At 44.5% G+C, this 19,402-nt stretch overlaps 2 protein-coding genes across 2 annotated transcripts in view; both read right to left on the bottom strand.

The window, feature by feature from the left end:
- Positions 1 to 19,402, bottom strand: part of LOC116300682 (uncharacterized protein F13E9.13, mitochondrial-like) — a 47,697-nt gene that overhangs the window by 8,328 nt on the left and 19,967 nt on the right. The gene's annotated exons all lie outside the window — the stretch shown is intronic.
- Positions 17,196 to 19,391, bottom strand: LOC116300670 (uncharacterized). The gene is made up of 2 exons (XM_089034409.1): positions 18,964 to 19,391; positions 17,196 to 18,615 (listed from the first exon to the last, which is right to left on the bottom strand). The coding sequence occupies exons 1-2, from the start codon at positions 18,973 to 18,975 to the stop codon at positions 17,398 to 17,400; spliced, it is 1,230 nt and encodes a 409-aa protein (XP_088890535.1). The 5' UTR covers positions 18,976 to 19,391; the 3' UTR covers positions 17,196 to 17,397.

The raw sequence follows: 19,402 nt of genomic DNA on the forward strand, positions 1-19,402 counted from the left end.
ACGTGAAGAATGAAGACAATCGATGCTTTATGTGGGCAATCAGGTCTGCACTGTATCCAGCAGAGAAGGATCCCTGTAGGACAAGTAAGTATCCCACAGATGATTTAGAGTGGGATGGTGTGGAATTTCCCATGCAGTTGATAGACATCCCCATATTTGAGGAAATAAACGATCTAGCAATTAACGTTTACGGAGTCAGAGAGCAGACGATAGTACCGTTAGTTCTGTCAAAAAGTAAAGGAGAGCGCGTACATTTATTCTACCACGGCGGACACTACTCATGGGTTAAACACATTAGCAGACTATTCTACAGACATACTAAGCACAAAGGCAAAAAGTACTTCTGTGACTGCTGCTTGCTGTCATTTACATCCTTAAATACCCTAAAGAAACACGATGAGATCTGCCGCGGAGTCGAAGAAGTGGCGCAACGGATCCAGATGCCCACCAACAAAGAGCTTTCATACGCAGACCATCAAAAGCAGATGCAAGTGCCTTACGTGATATATGCAGACTTCGAAGCGTTGATAACTAAGGAAGAGCAGAAACGTGGTGCCACGAATAAGGTAGGATTACACGAGATCTGCTCCTTTGGTTACATAGTAGTCAGATCAGACGGTAAAGCAAACCCTCCTGTGATTTACCGAGGTAAGAACGCAGCTAATGAGTTTCTAGAAGCATTGCGAGAAGAGGAGGGGGAGATAAGAGAACAATTAAGACGTCCAAAGAAGATGGAATTTACCAAAGAGAACCAGGAGGCTTTTAACAAGGCAAAAAAATGCCACATTTGTCAACATACGCTTCTCCAGTTTGGAAGACGAGCCAAGAAAGCGTGGGATGAAGATGGAAAGTATTTAGGAGAAGCTCATTTTAAATGCGGGAAGTATGCTAAGAAAGGTGAGAAGCCGGGAAAGCCCTCCACGCACTGCATTCACTGCCACAAAGCATTCGTTGAGGATTTCTATGTGGATAAGGTTAGGGATCACTGCCACATCACTGGTAAATACAGAGGAGCGGCTCATTGGAAATGCAATATAAACTTCAAAGTAGATCCAGAAATGGAAATACCCGTGTTCTTTCACAACCTCCGCGGTTACGACTCCCATTTGCTACTACAAGGAACAGACGGCTCCGACGTCAAATGCATACCCAACAACAAAGAGCGCTACATGTCCGTAACTGTGGGTAAGCTAAAGTTCTTAGATTCGCAGCAGTTTATGGCGGACTCCTTAGCAAACCTCGTAAAGTATAACACCAACTTTCCCATTTCCAGTCAATACGGCGCGGAAAGGAAAGGAGTCTACCCATACGAATACATGGACTCCTGGGATCGATTCAAAGAGTCCCTACCACCCAAAGATCGCTTCTACAGCACCCTAAACGAGTCCGGCATAAAGGATGAGGAGTACCAGCATGCGTTAGACGTGTGGGAAAAGTACTCCTGTGAGAACATGGGGGACTACCACGACATCTACCTACGTTCAGACGTAGTGCTGCTTGCAGATGTTTTCCAAAGCTTCAGAAAGATGGCTATGGAATATTACGGATTGGATCCCGCTAATTTCTACACGGCTCCTGGGCTCAGCTGGAGTGCTTTGTTAAAGAAGACAAATGCGCAGTTGGATCTCCTAACGGAGTACGACATGTATCGGTTTATGGAAGACGGTATTCGTGGCGGCGTATGCGGACCCAGCCGACGTTACGCCCGCGCAAACAACCCCTTAGTAGAGCACGACCCAGAGAAACCAACCACATACATTTACTACCTGGATGCGAATAACCTTTATGGTTGGGCAATGTCACAGTACCTACCTGTGAGAGACTTCGAATGGGATCCAGTGAAGCCGATAGACTTCTACATGCAGGTAGGAAAGGAGGAAGACAAGGGTTACGTCTTAGAAGTGGATCTGGAGTACCCAGAGCGCCTGCACGACGAACACAATGAGTTCCCCTTAGCACCAGAAGCGATAGAGATACCATTTAAGCAGCTAAGTCCGCTGCAAAAGCAAATGTGCCCTGGTTACAAACCGTACAGGAAACTAACTATGAACCTGATGGATAAGAAGAAGTATGTGGTACATTACCGCAACCTGCAGTTCTACGTGCGACACGGAATGCGCGTAGAGAAGATCCACAGAGTCCTAAAATTCACGCAGGAACCCTGGATGCGCCCCTACATTGACTTTAACACGCAAAAGCGTACCGCAGCGAAAAATGACTTCGAGAAAAACCTCTTCAAACTGATGAACAACAGCGTGTTCGGAAAGACAATGGAGAACATCCGCAAGCGCGTAAGCGTAAAAATAGTCAGCACCAAAGAGGAAGCAGAAGCATACGTGTCACAGCCAGGCTTCGTTAGATACGTAGAAATGCTGAACTTCTACGTGATTCACATGAAAAAGGCAAACCTCTTACTAAACAAGCCCGTTTACACAGGCTTTACGGTGCTGGATCTATCGAAGCTGCTTATGTACGAGTTCTACTACGATAAGCTTAAGCCAAAGTACGGAGACCGCTGTCGCCTCCTGTACACAGACACCGACTCCCTAATTCTAGAAGTGCAAACGGAAGACGTTTACAAAGACTGCCTCCCCGACATAGACGAGTACGACACCAGCGGTTACCCGAAGGAGCACTTCCTTTACTCTGCGAAGAATAAGAAGGTAATTGGGAAGATGAAAGACGAAATGTTAGGAAAACCCATCGTGGAATACGTGGGTCTGAAACCAAAGATGTACAGCGTGCTAAAGTTAGACGGCGTAGAAAAGAAAGCTAAAGGCGTAAAAAAGTATGTGGTTAAGAAGGACATTACGCACGAGTCCTACCTCAACGTATTACGAACACGCAAGGAACAGCGGCATAAGATGAACAGCCTGCGCAGCTATGGTCATCAGATACATAACGTCACGCAGGAGAAGGTGTCACTGTCTGCATTTGACGGTAAGCGATGGATGTGTGATGACAGAGTGCATACGATAGCATTCGGACATCACACGATAAGCAGTTCTTCTTTGACGAACCCACGCGTGGGACCATCATGAAGATAATACAAGATGGGCTGACCCTTCTTAGCTATCGCACTTCGGATCTGGTAAGTTTCCAAAGACCAATTAGGATCCGTAGCTCTTTTGGATCCTCCTTCTAATTCACCCGGCTCATAGAGATATCGAACCGTGACATTACCTAATTTCTTTTCATGGGGGAAGACCGCCCTCGAACTTCTGATGAAGGACTTGTGTTCCACGTGTTTCTTTTTTATGGCATCCCTGGGTTTCATTCCCGTAGCCCTGGCCGCCTCGTTGTTCGAAGCTGCGACGACCTGGGGGAGCCTCTGAGTCCATTCCCTATTGCGTTTGGAGGGATCTTCCAGCTCTTTCCAATACTGGTATCCAAAGAGACGCTCGGCCAGGGTCTTATTGAATCTTTCGACAATGCTTTGACCCCTGTGGTACTCTGCTTTAGCTCTTCTAATCTTAGTGTCGTGGTCTTTCAGGGTCTTGGTAACCACGCCCATAAACTCCGTCCCCGCATCCACTTGCAGCAGCTTAGGCCATTTCAAGACGCGCTTATAAACCCTACCTAGGGCTTCTGCGACTTCCCCAGAATCCTTGCTGGTTATAGGTTCGGCGTCCTTGTATCTGCTTGCGATATCGACTACGGTCAAAGCGTACCTATAGGTCTTCTTTCTCACCTTATCGTGCGGCAAGAAAAGCAAATCCGCCTGATGAACTTCATTGGGGGTATTTACGGTGAAGCTGGGCCTGGGAATGTACTTAGGCACGGGAAGATAAACCTGCCAGAGGGTTTGTTTTTTCAACCAGTTCTTAGCCGTTTCGTCTGATACCCTGGCCGCGGTCGCGAGTTTCTTGATAGCTGACGCTCCTCTCCAATAGCCTTCCGGCCCATAGTAAATCCTTTTAAGTTTGTCCTCTACGCGGCCCATTATATGAATTCCAAAACAAGATTGATATTGCGTCCGTTAAAATCCACCGTCTTTCCGTCCACTTTAATGGTAATGTTTATGCTTTCTACCAAATTAGACAAATCATAGCTCAAAGAAATGGGAGTGTATTCTACTGGGTCAAATGGATTACCTTTGGGTAGAAACTTGGACATAAGAGAAGACTTTTCTCCATTGTTGTAACTATGAACCAAGTCGCAATAGACTTCATAAGAGGATGCGACTTTCCATTTTACGTCAAGTTGACCATTGATCGTGGTACTAGTAAGGCCCAGGAGTTCTACCAATGAACTGCCCTTTAGATTGGCACTCCCACTATTTTTCTTGAATTTCATTTCATGGGGTAATCCTGTGGTAAGAGTATATCCATGCTTTGCTAGCTCCTTAGCCAGTGTTATGGGGGTGTAATGGGAATCTGGCAACTTTGGCTTTTGGGAATTCACAACGACAAAGCCATTAATTAAATTATACCAAGAATTGTACAAAGAGCAACTAACCAGCCGGACCCTTTCCGCGCGGATGGGAGGATTCAGATAAGTAGTAAAGTTATTCTTGTCGCTTTCCAAAAAGACGATCATTATATTCTAGGCGCCAAAGGCGCCACTAGAGGCTAAGCGCAGCTTAGACTAAATACGCCAAAGCTACGCCTCCCGCCAGCCCTGCGACTCCTACGAAGACCAACTCATTGTCTTTTCGTTTCTTAGAAGGCTGGTAGTAATTCTTGAACTGAGGCTTTTTCATTCTAAAGTCGGGGTGTGCTTGCGCATAAAGTTTGAAGGCGTAGTCTGTGTTTTCGAAGTTCTTGTCTGCCTGCATTTTGTCTTGGTAGTTCTTATCCAACCAATCCCTGTAAGCTTGTCTTTTTTCATTCCAAGCTGCAACGTCCCTTTGATATTTCTCCAGCGCTAAGTCGTGTCTCTTCCTCTCAGTGGCTAAATCTCCGCTTTTATCACCTCTAACTAATCTATCTAAATATTGGCCACCATAATTAGCTCCAGTGAATGCTAAAGCTGCAATGACTCCACCTGCGACTAAGCTAACCATTATACATTAGGTAGGTACTTTTCCTTCCGTAGATAATCCTTTACCATGATAGCCCCGCCAATGGCAGCGGTCATCTTAGCAAAATTAGCGAAGCTCTTGCTTGGGTCTTCAGTAAAGTCTTCTTTGAGCACTTTCTTACCTACCCAACCAATACCCGCAACGATGGAAGTAATGATAGCTGCTTCTTCAACAGTTTTCAACAACGCGGTCGACATTATATTACAAAGCGAGAAGGAATATCTAGGGGTGATAAATCTACTCCATTTCAGGGATCTTACTTTTTCTAACAGCCGGTTCCACAGGTGCGTGATATGTTGGCGGCACATGCACGGCCTCCCACTTTACTTTTGGCTTCGTAGCCCGCCATTGTAAGTAGAGGCTGCCTGCTGCTATAGCAACTCCTAACGCGCCAATGACGTACCCAGGATTAATAAAGGATTCCTCTTCTTTTTCTTCCGCCTTTTCTTCTTTTTTGGCTTTGTTCTTTTTATTCATCTCCGCGAGCTTCTTACCGGCAGCGACTCTGCCTGGAGATTTAACCTTGGTAATCTTGGTATCTTCTACGGGTGGTTGTTCTTCGGTGCCACTCATCTTATATTAAGGGACTTGAAGGACTTGACAACGACTTGACAACGACTTGACAATGACTTGACAACGACTTGACTAAGTACTTGAGGTGACTTGACTAAGTACTTACGAATGACTTAACTAGGTACTTGAGGTGACTTGACTAAGTACTTACGAATGACTTAACTAGGTACTTGAGGCGACTTGATCAGGTACCTCAGCAAGTGCCGCCTGGAAGACCTTTTCGACTTCTCTATCCTTCTTGAAGTCCTTCCAAGACACCAGTACCTCCTTCAAGTCGACGTGCTGAGCTACGTGCAAAGCCGCAGAGGCGACTGCCATTAACTTACCGCACTTCAAAGACAACCACCCGCAGGTTATCTTAAGTTCTTGGGATATGACATAGTCATCTCTTATGTCCTTCTGTAGTTGCTCCACGTCGTCTATGGGCAGCGCAAGTCCGAGAAGCTTGGTGGCAAGTCGGATAGCGGAGTCTGCTACGGCGTCCGTGGTCTTACTTGCAAGGGCGGCCTCGTACCTCTTATGGAACTTTTTGACTTCCTCTTCCGACAGCTTATTAACCTGCTCATGGGTAAGTTCCTTGCCTATCATTTCTTTGCACTTCCCAGAAGACACAAGAATGTTAAGTTGTTCCTTGAGGTTACTTTCATCTAACTGTGTGGGGACTTCATCTATGAGCTGCTCAATGTCCATATACATTAGGAATCATAGATTCCAACCGTGTAGGGAAACCTCAAAGAGAAGATCATTTTGGAATGTTGGTGCGTTTTTAAATGCCGCATGTATTCGTGTAACTGGTCCTTGGATATCTCACCGCCGTAGTCAGAAAGGATGGTTTCCAGGTCAGACTTACTTGGAGTATAAAATACTATGAGAGAGCCTATGTTTTCCCTGAAGGGCTTAGAGACGCTGGTAAGCTGCTGCGAGAGCAACCAAACGCTGATATTGTCGTGTCTGCCGCTGAAAGCGAGCTTAACGAGCTCGGAGGTGCGTCTTTTTACGTCGTCCCCGCAGGCGATGTCATCCAATATGAGTAAAGTCTGTGTATCTTTAGGGAATTGCTTATGCCAGAACTTAAGATGGCTGGATAACTCGTTAGGGTCTAAGATATCTACGAAGAAGTCGTCATCTTTCACTCCTATGCCCGTCCAGGTGCGGTTATTCACGTAGGTGGGGCACAATAGCACTATGTAGTCGAATCGGTATCTAAAGGGTCCTAATAGCTGCTCCACGATGAACTGGGTCTTTCCGCAGCCGGTGGGTCCTACTATCAGAGCGTTACAAGGAATATGATTCGGATCCATTATATATACAATGGACCCAGTGGACGCAGTGCAAAGAATTGTCGCCGACGCAAAAGATAAAAGAGACACCATAAAAATGCAAAGGGAAGAGATAGACCGGTTAAAAGAGCGCGTACAGGAATTGTACGATGAAATGTGTGGTCTGAAGCGTGCAGAACGGTTTGGCGCGCTTTTGACAATGGCGGGCTGGGCTAAGGAGTCCATTAAGGACTTCATTCGATATCCCCCATAGATATATGGACTGCATTACGTGCGAACTACCTGCTGACTGCATAATCCCTCCCAAAACACCGATACCCAAACCGTGTAAAAAATACACCTGCCGTCACTGTAATAAGGTATTCTCTGAAGAAGACTTCGTTGGACATTGGTGTCCCGCGGATACTAAAGCACAAAGGACTTTAGACGACGTTCGAGAAGAGTAAGAGGTCGCAAAGAAGATCTTACTAAGCCCCCGGCAAGGGGAATTAGCATAGGTCTTTCTTTTTTATTGTTATTTTGTTAAATGCTGCAAAGAGGTCTCAAGCAAGGACCTATTTTTTATCGTTATTTTGTTAAATCATCGTAATCGAAGAATGGTTAACATGATTATCTTTTTGCTGGTTTCAACGATGAGAAAGAATGATGCCTCATCTTTTAATGGGGGCTTAACAAAATAACAAGAAATAATAGACCCTATCCTAAAACCCTCTTACAGGGTTTAACAATTTAACAATAAAAAATAAGGTGTATATAATGAAGTGCGTGCAATGTGATAGAGCTTTTAGTAGCAAGCAGCGACTGCAATACCATCTTTCCAAGAAAGTCTGTCAGAAGACCATCAGCACTGTTTGCGGTGACTGCGGTAAGGAACTGTCCACAGTACAGGCCCTACGATATCACCGCGAGCATAGAGTCTGCCTTAAAGGCCATTGCCACCGATGCGATGAACCCCTCTTCGAAGAAAACTGGCATAAGTACCGCTGCCGTCGCTATGACCTCACAGATGTGGTCTGCGAGACCCACGGCGATTTAGCAGAGCGATGTTGCCCCCTTGAAACCGGCCGGGTGCTCACGCGACGTAAGAAGGAGATCGACGAAGACTTCGTATGCTTCGACGACTATGAGGGTGTAAGGTGGGAGAATAGGGAACACTGGGATGGCATCTGCGACCGATGTGGCTGTATACGTAGCGGCCAACATATTTGGTGCTGCCTTTACGATGGCCCTAAGCCCTTAGATCATTATCTGTTGGTAAGAAAAGAGTGGAATCTACTTAAGGTATAATGTTACCTTACATCGCAGCGTTCCTAGGAGGTGTGACTATTACCTTATCAGCGTATGAAATGGCGGAAAAAATGAGGGCAGACACAGCAGATGACTACTTATCCGCCCATGAAGAGGATTAGTCGCACAACGGATTATCCTCCGCTCGACGTTCGATGTCAAACTTCCATCGGCCGTTTACCTTACCATGACTGCGTAGGTGTGTATATTCTTCACCCTGCAGTATGTATCTCACACAGTCAGGCGCCCAAAGGCTGTATTCCTGACCGTCGCGTTCTAAGACCAACCTCAAACGGTCGATGTCTTCGAATGCGACGTAGTTTTTTATTCGATATGAAACGCCTTGCGACAGATCTCGCCAGTGTGTTTGTTCAAGAATCATTATACCTATGAAATATTTTAAGGTGCGTGCTTAAAGTGTCTTGACCTTTGAATGCCTTAATGCACCAAGGGCAAGGAATGCGAATACCGGCAACATATTCGTCTATTTCCCTGCAAAGTAGATCATAATCATTGCTTACGATGGTTAAATATCCATTTTCTTCATATCGTTCCAACATTACCTTTTGTTTCTCGGACAATACGCCGGTGCCTTTGGGTGTCTTCAATTCTATGCATAATCCATTGTATTTATTATGGTTGTTAAGGATCAGCAGATCAGGTTGACCTGCCTGGTAGCCTTTCCGCCAGCTTTTAATGCGCTTACTTGCGGTGTCCTGCAGTTCTCCAAGACCTGGAACTATGATTACGTGCGAGTAGAACCTACGCACCCTGTGTACGGTTCTATCGTGTATGTCTGCCTCCGTTTCTATCTTAAATGCCATTGGATTTGAACCATTGAATCGCTTCTCCATATCGTATTTACCTGTCTTCCTTAGCGTGGGTAGAACGTCACCCAACACCCATTTCCTGAACTTTTTTGCTTCAGCCTTTTCAGATCCGAATATCAATTCGTAAAGACCTTCCTCCGTCAAATACACGGCATTGGGTTGTGCGTTAAGGGTGTCACGCTGAGTTACACCCTTTAAAGACTTCAAAGTTACCCTGTTTTCCTCTGATACGTGATCAGACGCCGCTTTTCTGGAATTTACGTAGCCCAACGCCGCCGCCACCTCCTTCGCTTTGAAGTAAAGTTTATCGCCTTGCACTATGCATTGCAGTTTGGTTTCGTTGTTTTCGAATACGCGAAGCATATTATACCTAAGGAATATTTTTTTTTATCCTTTCGCTTGGCTCAAGGAACGCGAATCAATACGCAACGCTTTTTAGCTGATTCATTTCTACACTCAGTTGCGCGTCTGAGACTACGAAGATATATGCGTTGATCTTAGTAGTGTCGCTGGCATGTTTGGTGCGCTTGATCTCCAACGTAATGCCGTCCTGGGTATTTATCAGGCGTAAACCCTGTCCATGTAGGTCTTCGTCGTTCGTTGTACGCATGTCGATCCACAGCGCGTACTTATCCTTAAAGAATTCCTTTGGGCCAATTTGGTCACCAAACTTACGCGCGACTTCCCGGTACATGTCCTCGGGCTTTATCCCTTGTGAGTAAACCTTATTAGGCACTCCGTTAATGCTAACGCCTACGTTAGTGATGTTAGGATTAAAGAACGCCTCAGAGTCACGCAATCCTGCCGTGTATGTCTTTGCGAACAGCAACATTATCCCTGTAAGGCTGCGCCTGGGAAGGTTAATGCTTTGGTTGATGACCTCTTCGACATTATTTGTAAAGCTGAACGTCTTATACATCACAACGTGGTCGTAAAGAAAAGCCTTGCCGGAGCTGTATTCCATACCGGCGCTACGTGCTAAGTCTTCGCTGTATACCGTTTCATACTGCAGCTCTAAGTTAGTAACGGAGTATGGGTGGACGGCTGCTGAACTTACGTCTTTTCCCTGCAGGATGTTCGTAGTATCTGCTAGGGTCACTTCGAACTGCAGCTCGCTTAGCTGCCTTGGGTAGTATGCACCGTGGTTCGTAATAACTTCAAAGTCCAAAGGAACGACATATTTAGTACCATAAGCCGTCTTTATTTCGTCTTCTCCCGAGGCGCTGTCGGTTGCGCTTCTTACCTTGCGTATGGCTTCGCTGGCGATTCCCTGCTCTATCCTTTGCGCGCGGTCAAATGCAGTCAACCATAAGTCTTTGTACGTGGTATACAAATCATACCTGTTTAAGTCCAGCAAGGATTCCCCGGCGAACTTTATGCGCATCTTTGAGACAATGTTGCGGCCAAGGTCGTTGACAACGTGACGCGCGTCCGCAGTGCTTGGTTGTATTGCTAGGTCAAACCTTAGCGCCAGGGTACCAGGAACCAATACTAGGTTATCCGTTAGGCGGGGTACGCCTACGTACAGCGTCTCCCCCGGCTTTGCGCTAGAAGGTGTGAATGTAACCCGGTGAAAGGTGCGTTCTGCTTTCAGTCCGCCAACCTGCTTAGGTAATACGTTGGGGTTTAACTTTGAGCTTATCATATATAATGGAAGTAGAAGGTGATTTCGATCCCCTTACCGAAGAAGGTCAAGTCGACATTAACGACGAAGAATACGACGCATGGACTAAAGGCGCGGAAACCGACCCCCTAATCTACGACATGGCCCTAGAAAACACGTACGGCAGTAGGTGGAAAAGCTTCAAGACCTCCTTGAATCGCATGTGGCGCGAAAAGAACCCGGGTAAGTCCGTCCCCGAGTACATAGAACTTCGAAACATGGGTGAGCAGGGAGCAACCGCGCGGGAAACTGTAGAGTGGACAACGCAAGAGCTAACGCAGCGCTATTCCCACTTCGAGGCCGACGACGTAAGGCTCACGGAACGCGGAAACAAAGTCCTCATAAGCGTCCAAGACTTGAGATTTCCTGACAAAGACCGCTGGACGAAACCGCAACCCCTTTTCGACGACAATGGTGAAGTTAGGGGTGACGTGGCAAGATTAAAAGGCTTTCAACTAGCTACCAGAAGTGCGTTAGAAAGGTTGGCAGCCTTGAATGAAAGGGTCGCACTAGAAAAACACGCCGAGGAACTACAAGAAACGTTGAAGGAAAAGGAAGCAAATTACGAAAGACAAATACGGCGGCTAACCGATGCTCACAAGAAAGAAATCGAGGGCAAGAACGAAGTCATACTGCAACTCAGGCGAGAAGCTGAAACGGCTTTAGACGAAAGAGACCAAGTCCGACACGCCTTCAATCTTGTTCTAAAAGACCTGGATATGAGCAAGGAAGAAGCTAAGAACTTACGTATCACCATAGCAGGCTCTTTAGAGGAACGGCGGCAGTTGGTTGCCGAAAATAACACTAAAGAAGAGCAAATCCGGCAAATGAGACAGGCCATCGAAGACCTGGAGGGGCAAATAGAGCGGCAGCAGGAAATAATCAATGACCAAACTCGTACTGAAGAGGAAAGGGAGGCAGCTCAAAGAAAACTAGAAACCCTTCGAGCACGCCATGCGGAATTACAAACGCAAATAGAAGGTAAGGAAAGGGAGTTGGGACTTACTACCAAGGAAAAGGTAAAAAGAGCCCTTTTGAAGTATGGTGTTCCGCTGGCATTCGCGGTTGCTATTAGCACCGTAGTAGGAGTTATCCTATCCGCGCTTAAGGCTACGGGCGCGGGCGTAAAGAAATTAGGCAATGGGCTGACGGACTTGGGAAAAAAGATGGCAGCCGGCTTGCCTGGGCTGCTGGGTTCGGTTGTTTCCTTGGCACTTAGGACCGGCGGAGAATTGTTAAAGTTCGTGGGGAATAACATTTGGATATTAGTCGTCGCTATTGGGGTGGTCCTCCTGAAGAAGATGAAGGCTTGATCTTCTCATCGGACGGTGTCCTGCTTTGAGGATAATAAAAGACGGTATTAGCACCGCCCTGGTAATTTGGAGCCAACGGCAACACACTCATGGTAGAAATGGGCTTATGACTCCAGGCTGCATTAGCGGGCCTGCGACCTATGCGATTTATCCCAAACTTGCCGTCATCAGAAGTGACTTGCAACTTAGCATATTTACAATTGGCTAGCATATGAAAAGTCACTGGCGTTAGGTCTTCAGTGGATCCAGTGTAGGGCTCCATCGAAAAATGGGTAACTTTCCTGGTGTTCGTTGAAGTTCGATAAGGAAGCAGGGGCTTATTATTCTCATCGATAAGCCTAAACCCCACATTCGCATGCGTATTTGCATTAATGCTAATAGTGCAAATGACCAATGCAGTGCCCCCAACTTCAACCCACAGTCCAACGTCATGCCAAGCGCCGTTGTCATATCCCTCTTCATCTAAGCGGTGGGTATAACGCGTTTCCCTCACGTATGGATTCATATATTACAGGGAACAAGTTCCCTTCTAGAGGCTCATTACCGTCAAAGTGCTGATGGTCATGTGGTTATAGACAGTATTCCTTTGATTTTCTATGCTATTTATGCAAACACTCCCGGTGTCATCTACTCTTATCTGTAGCTTTACCTTCCCGTGGCAATCAGCAACCATGTGGAAAGTCCAAACGGAAAGATTCTCAGAGCTATTCGTTGGCGGCTCTACTGAGAAATGCGTGGGCTCTCTGTTGTTCGTCTTCGCGCGCATGGGCTGTAATACTCCATTGTCGTCACAGAAACGAAATCCTATATTCGCACTGCTAACGGCCCCCAAAGAAATGCTGCATAATATCAACTTCTTTCCGGAGTAGTTCAAATCCACGGACATCCCCGTGACATCAACCCAAGATGCTTGGGTGTATTTTTTCTCGCCTGTGTAAGTCGTATAAACGCAATCTACTCCAGTTACGTAGGGGTTGTTCATCGCCATATATAATAACTCAGACCAATGCTTGCAGCGGTTAAGCCGACCTTTAGTAAGTTATGGTCATATTCCTCAGGTATCGCAGGCAGGACCTTCTTTTGGGGCTTCTTCTTTGGTTCGGGTTTTTCTGCGTGTTCCTTTTTTGGCTTCTCCACGAAGTGAGGAATGTTCCTAAGAGTGTCAGAGTTCACGTCGTTCACCCCAAACTTCATATCCTTAGTAGCTCGCTGCAGTTTGTTGTTGTATCCTACTACAGAACCAGTATTTATAGATAAATTACTAGGCATTAACCAACAACCCGGGGCTATTGCATAGTCCAACCTTGCCTTAGAATTTTGTATAGCTAGTTGGTAACGCTGTACGCCCTTGCTAATATCGCCCTCCAAAATCGAACTTTCGAATAAGATCAAGGCTTCGGCTCGCGTTTCTTCTGCGGCGCCAGTATTTCCGATTATGCTGGATCGGGTGTTTACCTGAGCTCCAAGGATAGAATACACGTAAGCTTCTATACTGCGGTTTAAACGGGCAAGGCCGGCTTTGGTTAGTCCTTTACCTTCTGGGGGTATGAAATTAAGATATTGCTTTGTTTGCTCGTCGTTGGTAATCTTAATAATCAGTGGATTGGCCCCTGCATACTTACCGCCCTCGTCTTTGAACAGAGGTCCGTCTCTGACTTCCTTAGTGGTTTTGGTATTTGGTTCAAAGAAGGTGCTACTGTCGTGAGTTTCCTTATGATATCCCGTGTTCCACCGTAGCCGCAACGCATGAACTTCCTTATCACTTAGCTCGTGTCCACCAATCCCCCAATAAGCCCAAATATGCCCCAGACCATTGTTAGCGCCGGCAGTGCATCGGAAATCCTTCCCTACAACGTCGAACTCCTTACAAAGTCTGTCATAAGCCGGCACGCTGTATTTATTATCTCTTGGATAAAACGTGGCATCTCCCGGCAGCGCAATAACACCCATTTCATGCAGTATTCTTCTAACCGTGAAGTGAAAATGAAACATAAATATTGAATTCTTCATCAAGTTTGCACTTACACCACAGCCGCTAGTGGCACACCAAACCGCAAAGTTTAGTTGCTGCGGCCAATAACGCATGTTAGGACCACTTAACCATTCATGAGATTCCTTAGCGGTGGTATGAATAATGGGTACGTCTTTGAAGATATCCCGCACCTTTAACGGAAAGGAATGCTTGTTAGAGATCCGCATGTTCAGCGTTAGGTCCAAGCTTGGGTGTTTATCAAATGAAACTGCGGGTATCGGATAAGTACTGGTACCCAGCAATAATTCCTTTGACCAACCGGGTTCAACATGCGTTGGCGCTGGCGTTGGCTTATGCATTGGCGAATGCTTCAGTTGATCGTCTATTTGATTAACCAGCGTAGGCTTCAAATCCTCGTTGCTGTACATCCTGGAGCCGTTGAAGTAAATCCCATCAGGCCTCCTTTCGAACTTACTAGCATCCGCGTGCGGAAACATCTTCCTAAAGGCCCTCCAGTTCCAGTAATCCCGGTTGTCGTGATGTGGCTGCTCCTCAATATCATTCCCAAAAGCGTCGTACATTAGTATATATAATGGATGTTATACCATCAGCACCTAAGTTGTACCCAGATGTTCCCTATACTACACCTAATGAACTAAACGCTGAAAACTTTCGTCTGAATAAAGTGAACTTAATCTTAGCTTACTTGGAAGGGCAGGCAAAACACTACGAAAAAGTCCGAAAAAAGTATGCTAGAGCCCGAAGCATATTACATAAAATCGCGATAACTTCCGGCTCCATGTCCGTGGCGTTAACAGGCACCGGCGTTGCCACCTCACTTACCGGGCCTGGAATAGTCGTTGGCGTTCCTTTGGCCAGCGTTGGAGCCGTCTGCGGCATTGTTTCCGCTGTTACGACAGGCATTATGAAACAGTTGTCAAGCAAAATATCAAAACACGACACGACAATAGCTCTGTCAAGGGCTAAAGTAAATACGATCACTGACCTTGTCTCAAAGGCTTTGCGTGACAGAAAGATAGACGACGTAGAATTCTCGCTTATCTTAGCCGAAGAGGAAAAGTACGAGAAATTAAAGTCGGACATGAGGAATAAAAAAACAGTCGTAAAAGATCTTTCCGAGGAATCTCGCAAAAAGATCTACCAGGAGGCAAAAGAAGAGCTTCAAAGAAAGCTTGCTCAGTAAACATCTGCTTTGAAAAGAGCGTGACGGGATTTCGTTTACATATCGAACGACAGTCTGGAAATTACGCGTAATCTTATGCCATAAGATTTATACCATAATACACGGCATGACCTTATTTAGTAAATTATTACTCGTAATATAAATTATTTAGCGAATTATTACGCATAATATAAATTATTTGCATGACCTTATTTGGCGAATTATTACGCGTAATTTCTCATCTTATGCCATAAGATTCACTATCTTCTTGGAATCCATCCTAAGAGGGGGTGGTTGGGGTCGATTTCGTGAAATATTTCGTAGATTACATCAGGGTAATAAGGAATATCCTTATCCAGCCGACAAAACATCCACTCGGCTTTTGTCATATCAGAAACCTCGGGAATAGACTTACCGGTAATTTCAGACAAAAGATAGGGAATAGCTTTGTAATATTTCCCTAGCTTTAATTTTTTCAGCGTTTTCCGTAGACTTTGCGGGGTTGTCTCTTCTAAGTGGTCTATGATTTTCTTCCTTACTTCGTTGTCTAAATATACCGGTCGATAACCTTGGATATGACTCATCCAGTCCCTAAAGTATTTTATTCTTTTGTATGGCGTCTTCTTACGACCTCCGTTGGAATAATATTGCTCTTTGGTAGCACAAGGCACGGCATTACGAATATTTTTACCGCACTCGTAACACTGTGCTGACGTGTCGTCTTCTATTTGCATTTTCTTACCACAACAAATATACTTATTTGGTTTAGTAGGTACAAACTTGGGTTTCAAGCACTTTACACAGAAATCATAAACAAACTCTTTACAATCTTCGCACTCCATATATAGACTAACATATTTGCGCTGTTGCCCTCAACCACACTTGGAGTGGGGATTGTCCGTAGGTGGATTTTTGACACGGGTCTTGCCCGTGTTGAGATTGCGCTGGAACCCCCATTCCCTATACTACTCGCCGCAATATCTAGCTCCTGAATGTTTACTGGACAAACAACCAGGAACATTACACTCAGATATATGGTCCCTTGGTTGCACATTGGTTGAGCTTGTTTCAGAAAAAGATTGTTGGCAAGACGTATCTGGGGAGGCTTGTGTCGATGTGGAATCACTGCTGAAGAACAAGAAAAGCCCTGAAGCATTAAACCAGTTGCCTCCTATTCTTACCAACTGTTTGGAGTACGATCCAACGAAACGTCCACGTGCAATTGATATCCTTAATGCGGTGTCATTTTGGGCAAGGAGCAAATAAGTCAAAGCCCTTGAACATCTTCTCAGTATTACGTCCGTGTGTCACTAAATCAGAGGCGGATTTAGGGGTGGTCACGGGATTGACTAGTCACCCCCCGTTCACAAATCCTGAATCCGCCTCTGCTGAATGTACTAAAGAGAAATTGAAACTCCAGTAAGTTTTGGACAGTCCGGCGTTAATAGCCCGTTCGACTGCAAATGACTGGAGAAATTTAGGTTTCGAATGTTTTGTTATAGTTAGACATATAATCATATTTAAAATTACTTTTGAAAAGGAATCTTTAAACGATAGAGTACAAACAGTAAAAGTGTGCAATAGTTTTCAGTATCAAGTCCTATACAGTGCTATTTTTATAGGACTAAATAATGCAAAGTATTGTTTAAAAAGCTATTGAAAACAATAGGATTAGCATAATTTATCGCTATTTAGCGCGCACTATGTTTAGTTTTAATATTTTTTTAAAATTACACACTTTTAGTTTTTATACTTTATTCCATTCGGCGTTGTGTGTTAATTATTGAAACAAATATACAGTCGGTTTTTGTTCATTTTCAGGTAATCCTGAAAGACACATAAAGGCAATCCCCTCTGCTTGTCGTACTCTGGCCGTTCGTACACATGCGTTCGATCTTGGTTGAGCTTAGGGTAATGATTGATTATTAGAGATTATATACTTTATGTTATTATAGTTATTGTTATTGATGATACTTGATTTTTTATGATTGAAAATATGATAGTTATTATAATTGATGACATAATTATTATTAGTATCATCATCGTTGATGATAATTGAACTACTGTTATTCATGATATAGAAATTTTTATTAAAGATGTGACAGTTATTGTAATTGATGTCATAAAAGCATAATAAAACTTGTATTTTTTCAGTATTTAAAGCGAGCTATAAGTCTAACAAAGTCTTGATTACGAAAATGTTTGGAAACTTCAAGTAAAAATGTAGTTGACATCCAGATCAAGGTCGGTGTTAATTTTCAAGTCTACTCCCTTTACAAACGGCGTAGCTCTTCAATAAGTTCGACATACAGATCGCAAGCTGCACCAACTGTGTTTGGTCTCTCAGCAAATGGCCTTAGCAGATGTAGTAGTTGTAGAAAGTCATCAGTGTAGTCAGGAGGTGGTGGACTTGCATATTCGTCTAAACAAATTTCAACGTCTTCAACGTCCACCGTTATCCCAAAGTTTTCTGAATCATACAATTCAGGTGAAAAGTAAATGACATTTGGTCTACCGGATGGACATTCTCCATTTTTGTTGCTTCTGATCGGATGAGAGTTCCATTCCTTAACTGTCCTTTGAAGCTCAGCCCGAAGCACACCCATGAAGCAATACCTTAAACACTGAATGTGTACGGGATCATGACCATTGTACAATCCCCTATCCCTGAGATCTTTAAACATATTTATCCACCAACCTGTGCAGGACTTTCTCAACAACGCCCACCATGCCTCTATTCTTTGGTTTGCTGTGCTTTTCCCATACATGAAGCTTTTCACCCCAGCGAATGCATCGCTGCAGTCGTAGCGGAAAAATGGTTGTAAAACCTCGATTGTTGTATTTTCCGTGCCCAAATCACATCGGAGAATTCTTGGGGCTTGCTGATGCTGTTCCAAGTATTTCAGGTAATACCAAGCAATTACCGCTGGATCATTATTCGTTGGGGACACGTGTAACCATAGAACTCGTCTGCTGTATCCATCCATAGCACCATGAATAGCAAACCCGAAAGGTTTAAGTTTGTCATAACCGTCAGCATGCCATAAATAATTAGGGCCAGGTGCAACGTACTTCCTTCTAGATAGTCTGTGACGTTTCCTTGTTTCAACTCCTATCGGATCAATAACTTTCATGAGTTGCCTTACGGTTTTTTGATTAACACGTAAATCATGCTCTTCTTGTATGCGTCTCCACATCGTTCGATACCCGATACTCCCCCCACTGTCCTGTAGTTCTCGTTCAATTGCCCTGACAATATCGTCAATATCGGATTCGTCGCCACAAAACACTCTTCGTTTCAGATGGAGACGAGACAATATCCTTTTCAACTGTCTCACACATAGTTTTATGCCATGGACTGTTAGAAGTGTAGCCACAATTTCCACATATCTGTATCCTTTTAGAAAATAGTACGTGATAAGACGTTCTCTGTTTTCTCCTGAGCAATATGGAAATCCAGTAAACAGTATTACAACTAGCAGCCACTTGGTCTGTAAAGATTATTAATAAATCAAATATATTATTCTTTCCTCATCTACTCTGACACCAAGCAACATGCTTACCCTCGGCGCCTTATCATGCAAGACGCTCTGTTGCACGTGTTATCCCATTCATACTCATTTTCTTACATGGTAATGCTAGGCTAGCATTTTTATATAATATTAACTTCAACTGCTGCTCTTTAGCATAGGTATTTTTCGGCTAGCCCTACCTCGTGGCGTTTTATAGCAATCCACTAGTTCACTAATTTTGTCTCCCACTCAAGCAGTCGAAAGAAGCTAATTAGTGGAAAATCAACCTTTGTTATATAACATTAAGTATGCTATAATCTGAATTACCTTTTTGTCCATTTAATACTACTGAACTTGAGCATTTGTCTTCAGCACACCAAGCATACTAAGCAATAAATGGCCGGCTGCCGGTGTTAAAACACAGGATGACCATAAAACAAACTATTAAATCTGAAGTCTGAAGTCTGAAGTCTGAAGTCTGAAGTCTGAAGTCTGAAGTCTGAAGTCTGAAGTCTGAAGTCTGAAGTCTGAAGTCCCCCCAGAGCTTCCGTATATATTTCCACCCATTTCCCAAAACGTTTTCCATAGTTTCCTGAAGTGCATTACCAAGGCAATTTTAAAAAGTTGAAAACATAAGGAAAAATAGTGGCAATAGCATGAGTCCTAGAAAATGGAGTGGGGGTGGGTGAGGAGTTGGAAAAGATGGAAGATGAGTGGAGGTTTATGTACCCCCAGCCAACAGAACCAAAGAAATAGATATTTAATA

This window comes from Actinia tenebrosa, unplaced genomic scaffold, assembly GCF_029948245.1.
Source record: "Actinia tenebrosa isolate PJP-AT-01 unplaced genomic scaffold, QUT_ActTen_1.0 PGA_scaffold2__45_contigs__length_23673736, whole genome shotgun sequence".
Lineage (NCBI taxonomy): Eukaryota > Metazoa > Cnidaria > Anthozoa > Actiniaria > Actiniidae > Actinia > Actinia tenebrosa.